Here is a 16,128-nt window from a genome sequence, read left to right as displayed (position 1 = left end):
AAATATCAATACATCCACATCAGCAAAACACTTATCCCAATACAGCCACATAAGCAAAACACATTTTACAATACAGCCACATCAACAAAAGACAACATCTTTGTTGGCCCAATACCAATTTACTATTGCATTTGCCTTACAGCCCTATTCCGGCTAGGAATAGTATCCCTTCTAGCAAAACTTTCTTGCCAAACCAACAGGCCGCATTTTATTAAAGTGCGGCTGACAGAGAGGTTTTTTTTTTTTCCTTCCAAATTTTAAATTATCTATGATGTGGCGCATTTAACGGTTTGAGATGGAATCTACACTAGCAAAAGCCTGGGTCCCCACTCAGACAGTTCGACCACGTGTCCGGTATCGAGATCCTTGCTACAGCACGGTACCGAGCCGTCACCCACTCGTTCGAACGTGCCTTCTGTTTCGAGCCTTCTATTCCAAGAATATCTGTTACTACTATCTGTGCATTGCGGCAATCGCTGGCACAGAATCTTATTCGGAACTTAGCGGATGCCGCACTATCTTCGCTGGAAGGCGGAGATCTGGATCAGCAGCGGCAAGAGAACTCCGCGGTATCGATGATGGCGTCAATGGACGAGTCGCCGCGGAATCGCCGGAGTTCGTCTTCTTCGTCAAGTTCTGGTGAAGTGTCGTTGGAAATCGATCCTGAAATCAGGAGTAGCTGTGATAGCAAGGAATTGGAGACCAGTGCTGCTACTTCTACTGCTGCTGCTGCTGGTTTAGTAAATAACGGAGACACTGGTTCGAGTTCGTCTTCTTCATCAAGTTCCGGTGAAGTTTCATTGGAAGTGGATCCTGAAATCAGGAGTGGCTGTGATAGCAAGGAATTGGAGACCAGAGAGGCCTGTGCTGCTACTGCTGTTGCTGGTTTTGTAAATAACGGAGGCACTGGTTCTCCAGGTTTGTTAAACGCTTCTATTTGAATTGCATTGTTTTAGTTAGTTTTGTGGTTTCTGAGAAACACTGGGATGCGGAGGAGAGTACTCATACATGCTTTCCTCTACACTACAGTTGATCTAAAAATAGCGCCTAAAGAATTTTCGCTCCACTGATGTGAAGTTCATTATAGCTTAAAACTTCATATTTGATTGATCGGATTAGTTCTGGAAATGAGATATGAAGGTGATGATACTTTTCTGCAGTGACTGATTGAAGTACTTGGAGTTACACATTAGTAAGATTGACAATAGAAGAACCGAGTCACTTTTGCTTGGCGCTGGCAGTCAGGATTCTAGATTGTTGTGTGTGCTACTACCCCCTATTTCTGTCTTCTTGTCATCTAGTGTTAGTATGTCCTCTGTATCAGAGGAGGATCTAAGATTAGTGGCTAGAAGCTGATATTCACCATCTTATCTTGCGCAAATTGTTCTCTAGAATTTTATGAAAAAATTTCACATACTAATGTGGAGATTGCTCTTCTAATGCATAATTTAATCGTTTTAACTTTTCTTTTCCGCTATATAAAATGCCATCAAATTAACAGTTCATGATAGAGATATCAGAAATTTAGTGAGTGAAATTTTGACTGGCGAAGACTGTAATAGTTGATTTGGTGTATGTAAGAAATCTCAAAAGACCAGAGGCATGGGAAAACGAGAGGAGAGATGAAGATTTCTTGACTGTAAGGCTTCCTTATCAGTACTGTGGTTTACTTGAATTGACCATTTTAGAAAATCTAATCCTTCACCAACTCAAGTTTGGTGCATCAGAATGCCTATTGCAGCATTGCATATGCATCTTTATCATGTTCCTTCCTAGTGTTACTGAGAGTGAATTTCTGAGATGATGACAATAGGGCTGTGGTCTCCTGTAATTTTACATGGAATATCTCTCCTGCTTCTTGAATCTTTGTCACTTGCAATTAGTCACATGAAACATCTAGTTTTATCTTAGGCACTTATTCTTAGTCTTGTTGGTAATTCAATTACGTATTATGCATTCAGAATCTACTTTTTGGACCTCTTACGTTAAATCTTGCACGTGCACTGATTTTGGATTTATGTTATTTCTTATTCTTCTTTGTTTAGGAACTTCTGGCAGGACTTCACGTGAGGTAAATACTTTGCATATGGATGTGCCAAGTGTTGACAAATCAGAACCGACGTCGAGTCACCATAAGTTAGAAAAATCAAAAAGTGAGGCAAATACTTTGCATATGGATGTGTCAAGTGTTGACAAATCAGAACCGACATTGAGTAAGTTAGAAAAATCAAAAACCGAGAGGCAGAGACACAATATACTTGCTGGAGAGGCAGCCCAAATTTTTGACAACAAGATTTCTGTCCGGCAGAAGGTTTTACCCTTCACCATCTATGTTATGGTTTTGTTGCTTTGTTTTTATTTCATTTCTAAGTTTTATATTTCTGTCATGTTTATGCTGTTATACCTTGTGACCTGTGATTATGGTTCCACATTATCAAACTTAATTTGATCACCTTAGAATATAATTCTTAGTTGAGTTTGCATTTTTGTGCGTATGAGTAGGTTTTGAAGAATGATCAACTTTTCGTCCTGTGATGTCAACATTTTCCCCTTTAGGTAGCTAGTTCTTTTGTCTGTTGACATTACAAAATTCTATTTGTGTGACAAGTATCAAACTTTTTCCCCATCTTTGTCACGGTTACTATTTTCTTGTTGTCTTTATGGCATAATGGTTGTCGTAATCATCATTTTATGAGAACTGGTTTCTTTGACAGTGATGTTATATAGCTTTGCAGATTGCAATTTACCATTGTGCCTTTGTGCCTGGGGCTCTAATGTATTTTTCTGTTCATAATCTTTGCAGCTGAAATTGTTGAACAGAATAGCTACCGTGAAGGATGATGGAACTGTGGAATTTGAGGTTCCAGGAGATGTGGAGCCGCGAGCTCTTGATACTGGATCTGGATCTGAAGATGTATGTAATGCAGTTGTTGATGATGGGCCTCTGGATGCGACAGACTTTCAATACATACCACCAATTCAAATAGTAATACTTATTGTTGGTACCCGTGGAGATGTTCAGCCATTTATCGCGATTGGAAAATGCCTCCAGGTAATTTAGATTTCTATTTGCAAAGCCTCTATTTATTTATCCATTCAAAATTTGTTCTTGCAGATTGACACAAACTTCTAGTCAGTAGCAGTCTTTGCTATTTGCCCCACCCCCTTTAATCACTATAATCATAATTGGCTGTCCTGCTGGTGCCGGCGTTTGTAATTATTTACGCTCTTTGCTGCGAAGTTGCATGAACATGCAGATATTTCTTTGCTTCAATTGAAAGGGTACATTACTTTTCTATTGAAAATATTGCCCACAGTAGAAAACGTTCGGCCATAGAAGTGGAGCCTAAGGTTTTATTGCCACATTGGCCGATCCTTATATCTTTTATCAAATAGCTTTTGCAACCTCCACATTGAAGATTGAGAAAAGAAAGGTTTTAGATCCTTTTTGCTTCTAGAATGGTGATTTTCAATATTATCATATATAGAAGTTCTTTGCAATATACCTTGTGTGCTTGGGAGTGTTGCATAAGTGGTAGGATGGGGTGAGTGATAATAAAGTTGTATCAATCATGAAGTTAGATAAATTTCGAAAGTTAAGTTAAGGTGTTTCAGGGTGGTTTCTTTAGATAACCAGGTTTCAGTTTGCTGCTTGTATATACTTACATTAACTCGTGTCATCATTGTCCTCATTAAAGTCAATAAATCATATCCAATCAATATAATTTTTATTCTTGCTTGCCAACCAGGTTCCTGCTAGACAAAATCTTGGTTACCCTTAGTTATTTTGTCAGCATCGTGTCTATTCATATATGATGAACGCATTTATTGATCTGCACATACCCAATTTATGCATATATATGTACTTTTGTTTTATCTGTATATAGGCACACCTTAAACGTTGGACATCTTGCATTGTCTTCAATAATTTTAATAAGCTTATGAAGCATTAGACTGGTGCTCTATGCATTTGATTGCTTGTATCTCATGTACAAAAAATTTTGCTTATTGCTAATAAATGAGTAAAATGAAGTTTATATCATTTAATTGCAGTTTGGTAAGAACTTTTACAAGAATATTTGCTTGCAGGATTATGGACATCGTGTTAGACTAGCTACTCATTCAAATTTTAAGGAGTTTGTCTTGACTGCTGGGTTGGAGTTTTATCCTCTAGGCGGAGATCCAAAAATCCTTGCTGGACGTACGTGGCTTTCTTTCCTTGTTACTGTTGTCTGTTGTAGAGGAATCCTTGTGCACTGGACGTTGTTTGTTTCTTTATGATTGGCTATCATAGCAATTACTTGCAGTATCCTTTATGTCCCTCTCATTGTTGTTTCTGAATAAGATAGGGTGGTGAATGGAACAATGTTCAGTTTGCAATTTTTCCCAAAATGCAGCATCAGTTGTCATTATGTCTTTATAGATGTGCCTGAATAGAATTTTGCCAAGCTGATTATGCATTTTTATTCTTAACTTCTCAACAATTTATTTCCTTCCAGATATGGTAAAAAATAAAGGCTTCTTACCGTCAGGGCCTTCTGAGATACCTGTTCAACGAAATCAAATGAAGGAAATTATATACTCTTTACTTCCAGCTTGCAAAGACCCTGATATGGATACGGGTATCGCTTTTAAGGCAGATGCAATAATAGCCAATCCTCCTGCATACGGTAAGGTGTTGTAGCCTTGAAATTTGTGTTTTTTTTTTGGTCAATCATTGATTGTTAAAGTTTTCTTCCACTTAATCTGTTGAAGAATGTCTGCTTTTATAAACCAATACTAGAAAGCTGAAAGGAAAAAAATGATGGCATTGCCCCTGTCTTCATTGGTATCGCATGAAAAGAAAATACGTTAAAAGTAGAACTACTTCAAACTCAAAGTTTGTCTCTTTATTTCTTTCATCCAACGCCACTCAATTCTAGTATTTTAAAAGGCTAGGACTTTAGTGTTCGGATTTGGAGTCTCTATTTGTAATACTTACCATCCGCATAAATGAAGTGAGAAATTTGCTATAAAACTGAAAAGAAATAGTAAAGCTAATGCAAAGATTTGTCAATCAGATGAATTTCTTTAAGAGATTTGAGGATGCATGACACTGTCTTTTGATGTTAATGATAAATCCTAAGTCACTTAACTGAGTCATAGTTTATCACCCCTCTGGAAGCAGGGCTTTAAGATTATTGTTAAGTGTAGTTTTCGATAGGATCGTGGCGAATAAAATCCACAGTGGAATCCAACTATTGGCTTTGTATTGTGGTTATCAAAAGTATTAGTTTTAACGTCATGAAGATTGGCGTGATGTATCCTTTCAGCAGTATGAATGTACTGTTTTGATTTTCAATTACATTATGCCACTTGAGTGTGACGATTAGTGTTCATTATTGCCCAATGCAATTATTTTCAGTTGAATGTTTTGATACTTCCCATTATTTGGTTTTCCTGCATGGAGATGTTCATTTAATGTGACATGCATGTATTGGATATCCTACCGCTAACCTTTTGTTAATTACTTTCAAGGGCATATCCATGTGGCAGAGGCACTAAAAGTTCCCATTCATATATTTTTCACAATGCCATGGACGTAAGTCTTGTCTGGGTATTGTAATTTATCTAAGTCAAATGTTGCTTTATTGTCTAACAATTCACAGTTTTAGATTTGTTCTTTTTCTTCATTATTTATCATTCATTAACTTTTATTTATTTTATTTTTTTAATCTGTGATTCCTTAATATATGGTTTAGTGAGAAATGCTATACTTCTTTGTGTGACTTTTTTTTTGCTTTCTGCACCAGGCCAACTAGCAAGTTCCCACATCCTTTGTCCCGTGTCAAGCAACCTGCCGGATATCGTGTGAGCCCATCTTGTTCTCCTGAGCACCATGGATTTTTCTTCAGTTTCTTGGTTCTTTCCAAGTGACTTTTGGCCATGTTTATTTTTTGTAGTTGTCATACCAAATAGTTGATTCGTTGATATGGCTGGGAATACGGGACATGATAAATGATCTTAGGAAGAAAAAGTTGAAACTACGGCCTGTTACATATCTTAGTGGTTCACAAGGATCTGATTCTGATGTGCCGCATGGATATATTTGGAGTCCTCACCTTGTTCCAAAACCTAAAGGTGGTTGCTTTGGATTTTGATAGTACATTCTTTCTTTGAAACTCGTCTATCATAATGTTAATGCAAATGTTCTGTTGTCAGAATGAATATGCTGGATTGTGCTAAAACTTATATGCAGCTTTGCACTAAATGAGCAGGCATCATCTTTGATAATAGGGACTAGTTTCCAAATTACTTACTATTGCTTGATGTGCAGATTGGGGACCTAAGATTGATGTGGTAGGATTTTGCTTCCTTGATCTTGCATCAAATTATGAGCCTCCTGAATCACTCATCAAATGGCTTGAAGCTGGTACAGAGCCTATCTATATTGGATTTGGTAGCCTTGTGAGTCTTCTCTCTCTCTCTCTCTCTCTCTCTATATATATATATATATATATATATATATAATCACTAGAATGAACCTTTGCCTTTCACAACTGGTGTTGCTACTGTGAATATTTCTGCTTTTCTATTTTTTTTTTAATCCTTTATTTTTTCTTTTTTCTTTCATATCTCAGCCTGTTCAAGAGCCTGAAAAGATGACCCAGATCATTGTTGAAGCATTAGAACAAACTGGACAAAGGGGAATAATTAACAAAGGGTGGGGTGGCCTTGGTAATTGTAAGTTCTTGGCAACGCAATTTTTGTTTTTAGTAGCAGCATCGATTGTTTTCTTTTCTGTTGTATTTTTTTCTACCTCCCTACTTAGTGGGTTTGCGCCAATGTGTGTGATTGTGCATGCTGATCATTAACCTAAACTTTATTTCTTCTCAGTGGCAGAGCCAAAAGATTTCATATACTTATTGGACAATTGCCCCCATGATTGGCTGTTCTTACAATGCAAAGCAGTGGTGAGACTAATTTCTTAGTTGTCTTTTATTGTCCTGCCAGAAAACTTATTTTGTTCAGGTTTCTTCCCTCTTTGTTTGTCCTCTCTCATTATGATGCATGTTAAATGCTTTCTTTTTTTAAAGAAAGAAATGTCAGATGATGTTTTAAGAAATATCAGATGATGTTTTTGTCATATTAATATCAATTCTCGACTTGGCTCTTGCAACCTGGCTGTTTTGTGCTTGGTCTGTGCTTATATTGTTAGGATATTAGATAAATAATGTGAAATGCCCCAAACCAACAAGTTAACTTATTGAGTTGAATGGCAAAGTAACTAATCTTAACATGGTATCGGAGCCCAATTCTTAGCGGACTTGGGGAAGTAAGAGGCCCATTTTTGAGGGGAAAAAAAAGGCCCAAAAAGTGGGCAGATTTGGTGTATGCCCAAGGAGGCTACACATATTTGGTGTTGGCCCAAAGTGGTCACACAGATCCAATGAGTAGGCCAATATTTGGTGACTTTGGTGTGAGGGGAGTGTTGGAGAAACCCAAACGAAATGTCCCACAATTAAAAGAAATGTAAGAGGATAATGGTTTATAGTACAGGTCATTGGCCTAGATTCATGAGGTTAATAGTATGTGTGAATGGGTTATCTCGTAAGTTGACGATTAGAAGCTCACTGTATTGCTACCAACCATTGCTAATTCCTAATAGATTAGTCTGTCACCATAGGAAGCAGTGTAATTTTTTGCTTATGTTCAATGTCCATCTCAACATCTTTTGTCCTGCTCTTTCGTAGTACATTATTAATTAATTTTCTTAAAATAGAGGAGGCTTGGATCAAAAGGGCTGTTATGCCCGATTTTATGCATGCCCCATTTAGATTGTGGTTTCTGTAAAGCCACGCCAATACCTGCATCGGCAAGGGAAAAATTTGAAGATAGACATATAAGCATATGCCTACTCTCAAGGTCTGTAGGAAGTTTGTGCTATTTGGTTGAAGTCTTAGGGTGTGCCAACTCAAGCATGTTCAATGTCTATTTTTGGCGATTTTTCCATGTCTTTTTTGTTGGGGAGACCTAGTACTGTAGTACATGAACTTTGCAACTCCCATATGTCATGGTAGGCATGGCTTAGACTAGTTTCATCAAGTTACTTGTGGGAGTGTCCCTGGTCCTTTTTGGTTCTGAACAAAGAGTTTGTGGACAGGTCTAGAGGTTGTGTCTTGAAGATGCTTTGGTTCTTCAGTATGAGAGACAATGTCGCTTCGGTTTAAGGCTGACTTGCTATTGTAAGGTCAGGTTCCATGGGAAGTATAAGTGCTGCCTGTTGGACACATTGGCAAAGGGAGAATCTATGCATGTGATAACTGTCAAAACACACGAGTGCAGATACGAATTTCAAGGAATTAGAATTTTTTTTGGTCTCCACACATCTGATCATTGACTTGTGTAGATCTATCCTTGGAAAGTATGGCATGTATATCCCACCAGAAGCCGGCAGATCTGTTTCGTTAGCCTGTTTATGTAGTTTTGCTGTTTGCTATTAGTATCATGCTTTGTGTCAGTTATGCTTGTTTCTTTGTGGGAAAAGAGAGAGAGAGAGGCAGTTATACTTATTTATGGATCGCTTACAACATATAAAACTTTGAGAATGAATGATATTGAAATTATACTTGTGGGGTTTGTCCCCGTGGTGCGGGTGGATTTGGAAGACAGATTAGTATTATTCACTATTGTTTTCCTTGAGTGGTGCAGCATTCTACTTATGCATCAATTCTATTTCTCTATTTTCTTTGATATGTTGGGCTCTCTTCCCTGGGTTGTACGCTGTTACTTGACAGAACTCTGATTTCAGGTTCATCATGGTGGGGCTGGAACGACGGCAGCTGGTCTTAAAGCAGCGGTAATGGTCGCCAAGCTTATTCTTGCTGAACTTTCATTTCTGTCTATGTATCCTATCTTATCCTTGATCCACATTTTTTTTGCAATATAGTGCCCAACAACTGTTGTACCTTTTTTTGGTGACCAACCTTTCTGGGGAGAGCGAGTCCATGACAGAGGTGTAGGCCCGGCCCCCATCCCAGTTGATGAGTTTTCACTTCCCAAGTTGGTTGAGGCCATCAAGTTTATGCTAGATCCCGAGGTATTTTTGAATTTCAAAGAATGTTTGATTTTAATATTTTCCATGTCATTAGTAGGATAAGTTTGGCACACTTTCATGAAATGTGCATTTAATTTTTCATTTTGCTTATTTCTGAAACCACAATACATCATGAAAAGATTGGAAAGTCGGCTGTTCTTTTTTAACTTGTCACAAGAGCTGTTATCACACGATTGCTGGTGTGTGTCTATAAAAGGCAGTGCGGGGAGTTTGATTCAGCCTTTCAGAAATTATAGAATTCAATCTTTATTGAAGTGTACAAGTTAAAACTTAAAACCAAAGGAATCCATAAAATTTGAACATGGCCGCAAAAGCACATCTTATCCTTGACAGGGAATTACTTTGTGGAAACTTCTTGAACCGTAGGAAACTCCTTAATCACAATGAAAAGTGGGAGAGATGCTTATTACCTTTTGAGCCATTTCAGGTGAAGAAGCGTTCGGTGGAACTTGCCAAGGCCATGGAGACAGAAGACGGGGTAAATGGAGCAGTGAAAGCTTTCTTTAAGCATCTTCCTCGCAAAAAGCCAGAGCCTGTGGCTTCACTAGAACATTCAAGCATTTTCTCCTTTAAAAGTTGTTTTGGTTGTTGTTCCTGAATCATACATTTATTTGCCTCCTTGTCCTTCCATGTTTCCCTTTCTGGCTAAATACAGATCCAGCTATATAGCATGCTACTATGGAAGGTGCTTCCTTATTAAAAAGAATGTGGTACGTCTTTTCATTAGTAGATTCCTGTGCCACAGAATGTTTCCTCGAATATTGTAGGTCATCTCCTTATTTATTGTAGTGACTATACATTTAATTATTCATCCAAAAACAAAGAAAATGCTTTAGACCCTCAATTTATGACTCCCGTTTTATCCCCAACTCGTAAAATAAAGTGCAATATGTTGAGTTCCTCAAAGATATGTGTTTATCTGCACATGGCTAAGAGGCATCTTTTTTTTTTCTATTTTTTTTTATAAGCTATCTGTTGATGTTCAATCAAGGTGTTTCTCCCTAGTTTAACCTACTTGAGTTGGATGTGTGCATAAAAATGTGCGGGGGTTTTGGATTGGAAGGATTTCAATTCCTACAGTATCAATAGATTGGAAAGGATCCTGAATCCTCTGTTTAGTGGGATGTATGTGATAAAATGTGAGCATTGTATTCTTCTCTTTACTTTGGGAGTGTAATGAGTGCATTGGGTTGGAAGGGGACAAATTGCATGGGATTTGGCGGTGAAGAATGCAGGACTAGTTGATGTTAGCCCCATCACCACCACTCACAAGCAGAGTAGCCATTTGCATGGCAGAGAGAGAGTGGAAGTCAGAAGTGTCAGAATAGCTAAAGCTTGGACGATCCCCAATGGCCAATGTGGAAGGATTGGGTGACTTAAAAGCTCAAGTCAGTGTCCCCCACTTGGTAGTTGCATTTACTTACTATGCAGCTCATCTGCAAAAAAAGTAAGGATACCAATGTTTTTCTATTCCCGTTATCCTAAATTTTGAGATAAACGCATATAATTCACGTAAAATTGTAGACTCCACATGATTCGTATGAAATCGTGTGCGATCATTTAAGCGTTTGGGATAGTGAAGACAAAAAACTTTAGGATTCGTAAAATTGTTGGCGTATGTGGATGTCGTTAAATTTGACAATTAAGGCACCAATCTAGAGCTTGATTATAAATGCTTTAGGAGGTCAAAACTACACCTCATTGGGTATTATAACCCACTAGATTACAGTAAGGAAAAGAGCAGTTCAAGTATATAAACTACAATTTAAGTCACTGACAAAAGACACTAAGACCAAGGGGATTAAAAGAAAAAGAACCCAATTGATTATGAAACTGGTTATTGTCAGAAAAAAAGAAGAAGAGAGATTCCTTTTCCCAATCCTGGCATGGCATCTCCCTTACTCACCAGTTAGTTTCCAAAGCCCATACCAGTCTCTCTTTGATCTGAAGCATTGTATTCAATAATTACACTCACAGACTCTTCACATTTTCCAACACTTGAGCTTCTGAACTCTCTATACAACATTTTTTGCTACTTCAATACTACAAGCAAGCATTGGATGGCCTTTTTATTTATTTATTTTTTTTTTAAATCAAGAATCACATCATACAAGGTTATCTTCTGGACATCCAATATGGACCTAAACTAAGGTTGTCCAGTCCGTGTACATAGAAGTTTTTCATCTAACAATCGGGTAAATTGGGTCAAAATCCAATGCGTAGCCACAAAGATATTGTTTCCTTTGAGAATTGAACTCAGAATCTCCTGAGTCAAGATGATAACATGCTTTTACTCTCTTTATATAACTACTTTTGCTCAACTATATATCATTCATCCTTTGTTATAGGCAAACATGGAAGATCACAAGGAAGCCAATAATAATGTTGATGATCAATCAAGAAGAGTTTTTCCTTGCTTGTTCTGTTCAAGAAAGTTTCACAGCTCTCAAGCACTTGGAGGCCATCAAAATGCTCACAAGAAGGAAAGAACAGCTGCAAGAAAGGCTAAAAGGGCATCTGAATATGCACCACCACCACCACTGGTTTTTGCTCCGAATCATCGCTTAGGCCTTCTACAGCCTCCCATGTGTATAACCGCGCATGCAGCTAGCCTGAATCACTTCCCTAACCATCTTGTTGGACCCAATGGTGCAGCCAGGTTTGAAAATGTAGTGTTCTATGGAGGTCCAAGCTGCAGCTGGTATAACCAATTTGATCATCAAGACCAGCAAAGTTTGTTGAATTGGCAGAGGGGAGGAAGATACAGCAGTGACTTCAATGGTGGAGAAGATGTTGCAGTGATGAATAATCATCACAATAGTGAAAAGAATAAAGATCCAAAGCTTGACCTCTCTCTCCATTTATGAATTGCTTAGGGACATTTTTTTTTCCCTTTTGAGTTTCTCATGTTCTTAGGTTTAGGTCTTACTATGTAATAAAAATCTCATTTGGATTCCAATCGATAGGATTTGGAAAATTTTGATGCTGATTGACATATCAGAATTATGGGTTTGTTGTTATGAGGTATAGTTTGGATTTTGACAAATTTTTTTTTTAAAAAGAAGATAAATTCTAATTGGCCTTTGGTCATATTAGTGAATGGTGTTAAATTTATTCCTTCTAATCTTGTTCAAATGAGATATTGAGATTCTGTTACACCCGAGCCACTAATTAGAGTGGTAAAAATAACATATATCATCCTGATGATCAAAGTTCAAATCACTCACGTTTAAGGGGGAAAAAAAAAAAGAAGAGATTCTATTCCCATCTTTGTTGAATCATTGAACCCACTTGATTTATTAAAAAAAATAAAGAAGAAGAAACTAAGACACGAAGGTTATGGAACTTGCTTGGTTTAAATGAAATGGATGAGTTGCAATTTGTTCATTAATATTCAAATTCTCTACTTTACCATAACTACAAAATTTTTGTGACAACTAAAAGAGATACAACCTAAATATTTCGAGATTTTACGCGGAACTAAAATCATTAGAACATTATGGGTAGTTTGTGGGTTAGTAAGGAGGTCTAAGGTTTAGTATTGATAAATTTACCCTAACAAGGATTGGGCTACTGAAGGCATGATTTTGGAGGCCCGATCTCTACTCAGCGGGCTCCGATCCATCGAAAGGCCACTAAAATGGGCACTTAGCGGTGATCAGAATTCTGGGATGGGCTGCCTCCGCATTCAAATGGGCCTCTTCTATGGATGTCCTGAATCTGGGCTCCATGATGGGTCCTGATCTCTCCTACTGCGGCCCAGATAGTATCTTTGTCTTGTACTTCTTGTTTATACTTGCTTTGGTAATCCGGTTCTTGTATTACTTCTACTTCTTTAAAAAATAAATTAATGTTTTTTAAATTACAACAATTTGCAAATAAAAAAAAATCCCTAAATTTCAATACAGTTCAAATACAATAAATATTATGAAAATTACTAAATTAGTTTGCTTTCAATAATTTTTTTTTTGAAATTAATTGATCATTTTCTTGACCAAATCCACAAATCATCAATTTTACACAATTTTATTGCTTATTAAAATATTAAAATTAGAAGAAAAAGGGGAAAAAAATAAAAAAAAAGTTTTCCTAAACAATCAACAGGAGCTATGGGTCTCTATGAACTGGTAAATTTATCTAACAGAGATGATTACTTTTCTCTTTTCTTGTCTGTCGTTCTAATTACTAAATCCAAACAGTTGGATTGATGGGGAATTTGTTCGTGAAGAAGCCAAAGATCACCGATGGGGATCGAGCCATTCTCAACCTCAAGACCCAGAAACGCAAGCTCTCTCTGCATCAACAACAGGTTCCGTATCTATTTACGTCTACATGTTCATGTTTCAGATTTTTCATGGGAATTTCTGAATTTGATTGAATCATTTGACTATTCAGAGAGCAAATATAGTTTGAATTACTTCTCTTTTAGGACTGAATTGAAACTCTTGATTTTATTAGCTGCTTTTAGGTCAAGGTGGGTAGGGGAGAGGGTTTGTGGGAGATGAGAGAGGAGGAGGCAGAAGAAGAAGGTAACCAGTATAGGGGCTTTAACATTGATTAGGGATGGGATTTGTTAGTATAGGAGTAATGGTCTCCTTTTTCCTTAGAACACTGATCTATTATGCATCCCAGGAGAGTTGCAGTGGGAAGTTTTGGGATGATTGCAGAATTCAGCATTATATAGTGTTTGCTTACTCTGCTTGAGGAATCTTCCTCAGAACAGGGTTATTCTTCCATTATTGTCATTAAAAAGGACAAACTGACACTGGTCCTTACCTGGGTATTTTTGCTTGTGGTAGACTACAAACCCGCATAGGCAAATCTCGAAACATACAACTACTTTGAGAAGTCCATTTAATCTAGATTTTTTCCCATTGTTGGCTTGGCTCGCAAGTCATCATTGGGGTTCGTTGCAATTCTTTTGATTGGGCTCCTTATTTTAGTACTTGGCTGTGCAACTAACGGCCTGAGAGACGATGAAAAAAGGACTCCTGGACTGCTCTAGAGATACTATACAATTTTTTAAATCTTGCCTTGCGCCTCTTGTCCTTTGGTCATTCCTTGTTGAAACACATTGGGTTCTTGTATTTTTGGTGGTGCTAATATTATTTTGTTCTTGGGAGATAAAATTCTTTGAAGGAAATAATTATAGAGAAAGAAGGATTAACACTTATAACCAGCAACTGAGATATATGGACATTGTTTGTTATTTTGGAAACCTGGATACACTATAAGACTAGTTGATCAGAACTTTCCCACTGTCCAAAGAAGAATTATGGACTTTTGTACAGTCGTTCGCTGAAAGGACCTAGTTATAACTTATAAGGAGATGCAATCAGTTTCTGTCATGTAATTTTTTCTATTACTTTTTTTTAATCCTTCTGGTTCAGCTTGAAGCTGTCATTGAAGCAGAAAAGCAAGCTGCGAAGGATCTGATTCGTGAGAAGAGGAAGGATCGGGCCTTATTAGCATTGAAGAAGAAGAAAACACAAGAAGAACTATTGAAGCAAGTCGATTCCTGGCTCATTAATGTTGAACAACAAGTAATGATAATATGATATGTACATTGCATCTGATTTTCTTTTCCTCACCTCACCTCACTGAATTATTTGCAACTGTCTTAAGAATCGTTTCTTTCTCTGCTCCAATTTCCTTTGCGTTTGGATTTTGTATAAGCTTATTGCTGACAAGATGCCTGTATGATTTAATGTGCTTTCTGGTTCAGTTGGCAGATATTGAACTTGCAAGCAAACAGAAAGCAGTGTTTGAAAGTTTGAAGTCGGGTAATAATGCTATTAAGGCAATACAAAGTGAGATCCACCTCGAGGATGTTCAGAAACTAATGGATGATAGCGCTGAAGCTAAAGCTTACCAAAATGTAAGTTTGACTTTTCAGCACCTTTTTTCTTTCTTGCCCTTTTAATCTTTGATCCTTCTCGGCATCTTGTTCGGATGTGGTGTTTCCATGATCCTTTTTTTCTCTCTCTGTCTCTCTTTTGGCGACTTCCTAGTAAAAGCTTTCAACTTTACTACCTTGTACAGGAAATCAATGCAATATTGGGCGAGAAACTGTCAGCAGAAGATGAAGAGGAGATTCTGGCAGAATTTGAAAATTTGGAAGCTCAGGTACGTGTAATTTCATAATTCAATTCGTCTCTTGAGATTTATTGTTTGTAAGGAAAGAAACTTGTGCTTTCTTCCTTCATCGCTGAAGTTTGAGCATCTTGACTTATATATATCATCCATCTTTTATCAGATCACCTTTCAAGATATGCCAAGTGTGCCCACCCCCGTCCCGTCTGCTGCGGAAGATGAGGAGTTGGATCTGCCCACTGTACCAACCAAAGCTCTGACTGCTTCGAATGTGATTACTAATGATACTGAAACTGCTTCAGCTGAAGTTTCAACCAAGAGAAGAGGTTCCACTCTCCCCCCTCCCTCTCTTTCTCTTGCATCTCTCTCCTTCTATCACATGAAAGCTTATAAATTTGCCAACTTTTTGGAAATGCAGTGTTGGAGGAACCATTGCCGGCTTGATTGGAAAAGAAACATCAATGGCGTCCCCTTCGCGCCCACGCAAGCGACAAAGATTCTTTCTTTGTTATTTGGGATTGTTGCAATTGCATGCATGATAATCAGGGATTTTCTGTGACGATCATACCGATTATGTCTTGTACATAATTTGTAAAATTCAATTTCTGTTCCATACCTTGATTTGTTCATACTTTTAATCAACTTGTTCACTCTGATATGTTTATTTCTTTTTTATTTCACCACTCCATCGGAAATTCCCTCTGCCTTTACCGTGGTCCAGCTTGGTAGTTTTCAGTTTCCACCGCCTGTCTAGGGTTGAGTCCTGAGATTTGACGGTGGACTTAAAAACCACCCACATGTTATTTTGCCACTACGGTTGAGCCTTGGGCTGGGTCTGGGCTTATTTTGGACCGATTAGCGAAACAGTTGGGCTCATTTTGACAGTAAAAAGGGTAGCTTTAGTCACACCATGGTTTTTTTTAAACACACCCCGTCAA

General features: G+C 37.7%; 3 protein-coding genes across 4 annotated transcripts; all 3 read left to right on the top strand.

Moving 5' to 3' along the window:
• The first annotated feature begins 275 nt into the window (after positions 1-275).
• Positions 276-9,941, top strand: LOC119992256 (sterol 3-beta-glucosyltransferase UGT80A2-like). Of its 2 annotated transcripts, XM_038838955.1 has the most exons (14): positions 280-918; positions 2,046-2,311; positions 2,804-3,052; positions 4,090-4,201; positions 4,500-4,670; positions 5,518-5,581; positions 5,793-5,850; positions 5,943-6,120; positions 6,317-6,447; positions 6,621-6,723; positions 6,877-6,953; positions 8,792-8,839; positions 8,930-9,079; positions 9,525-9,941. In XM_038838955.1, the coding sequence occupies exons 1-14, from the start codon at positions 576-578 to the stop codon at positions 9,693-9,695; spliced, it is 2,121 nt and encodes a 706-aa protein (XP_038694883.1). In that variant the 5' UTR covers positions 280-575; the 3' UTR covers positions 9,696-9,941. The 2 variants fall into 2 exon arrangements, with proteins under 2 accessions (XP_038694884.1, XP_038694883.1); XM_038838956.1 differs by lacking the exon at positions 5,518-5,581 and having other exon boundaries at positions 276-918; positions 5,793-5,848.
• A 210-nt stretch (positions 9,942-10,151) lies between these two features.
• Positions 10,152-12,105, top strand: LOC119992258 (protein LATE FLOWERING-like). Its single transcript, XM_038838958.1, has 2 exons — positions 10,152-10,544; positions 11,446-12,105. The coding sequence occupies exon 2, from the start codon at positions 11,452-11,454 to the stop codon at positions 11,962-11,964; it is 513 nt and encodes a 170-aa protein (XP_038694886.1). The 5' UTR covers positions 10,152-10,544; positions 11,446-11,451; the 3' UTR covers positions 11,965-12,105.
• A 1,126-nt stretch (positions 12,106-13,231) lies between these two features.
• Positions 13,232-15,885, top strand: LOC119992257 (vacuolar protein sorting-associated protein 20 homolog 2-like). The gene is made up of 6 exons (XM_038838957.1): positions 13,232-13,406; positions 14,488-14,640; positions 14,823-14,975; positions 15,140-15,223; positions 15,354-15,516; positions 15,609-15,885. The coding sequence occupies exons 1-6, from the start codon at positions 13,305-13,307 to the stop codon at positions 15,632-15,634; spliced, it is 681 nt and encodes a 226-aa protein (XP_038694885.1). The 5' UTR covers positions 13,232-13,304; the 3' UTR covers positions 15,635-15,885.
• Positions 15,886-16,128: the final 243 nt, after the last annotated feature.

The sequence above is a fragment of the Tripterygium wilfordii genome, chromosome 22 (genome assembly GCF_013401445.1).
Source record: "Tripterygium wilfordii isolate XIE 37 chromosome 22, ASM1340144v1, whole genome shotgun sequence".
Classification (NCBI taxonomy): domain Eukaryota; kingdom Viridiplantae; phylum Streptophyta; class Magnoliopsida; order Celastrales; family Celastraceae; genus Tripterygium; species Tripterygium wilfordii.
This window is presented reverse-complemented; position numbering and strand designations above follow the sequence as displayed.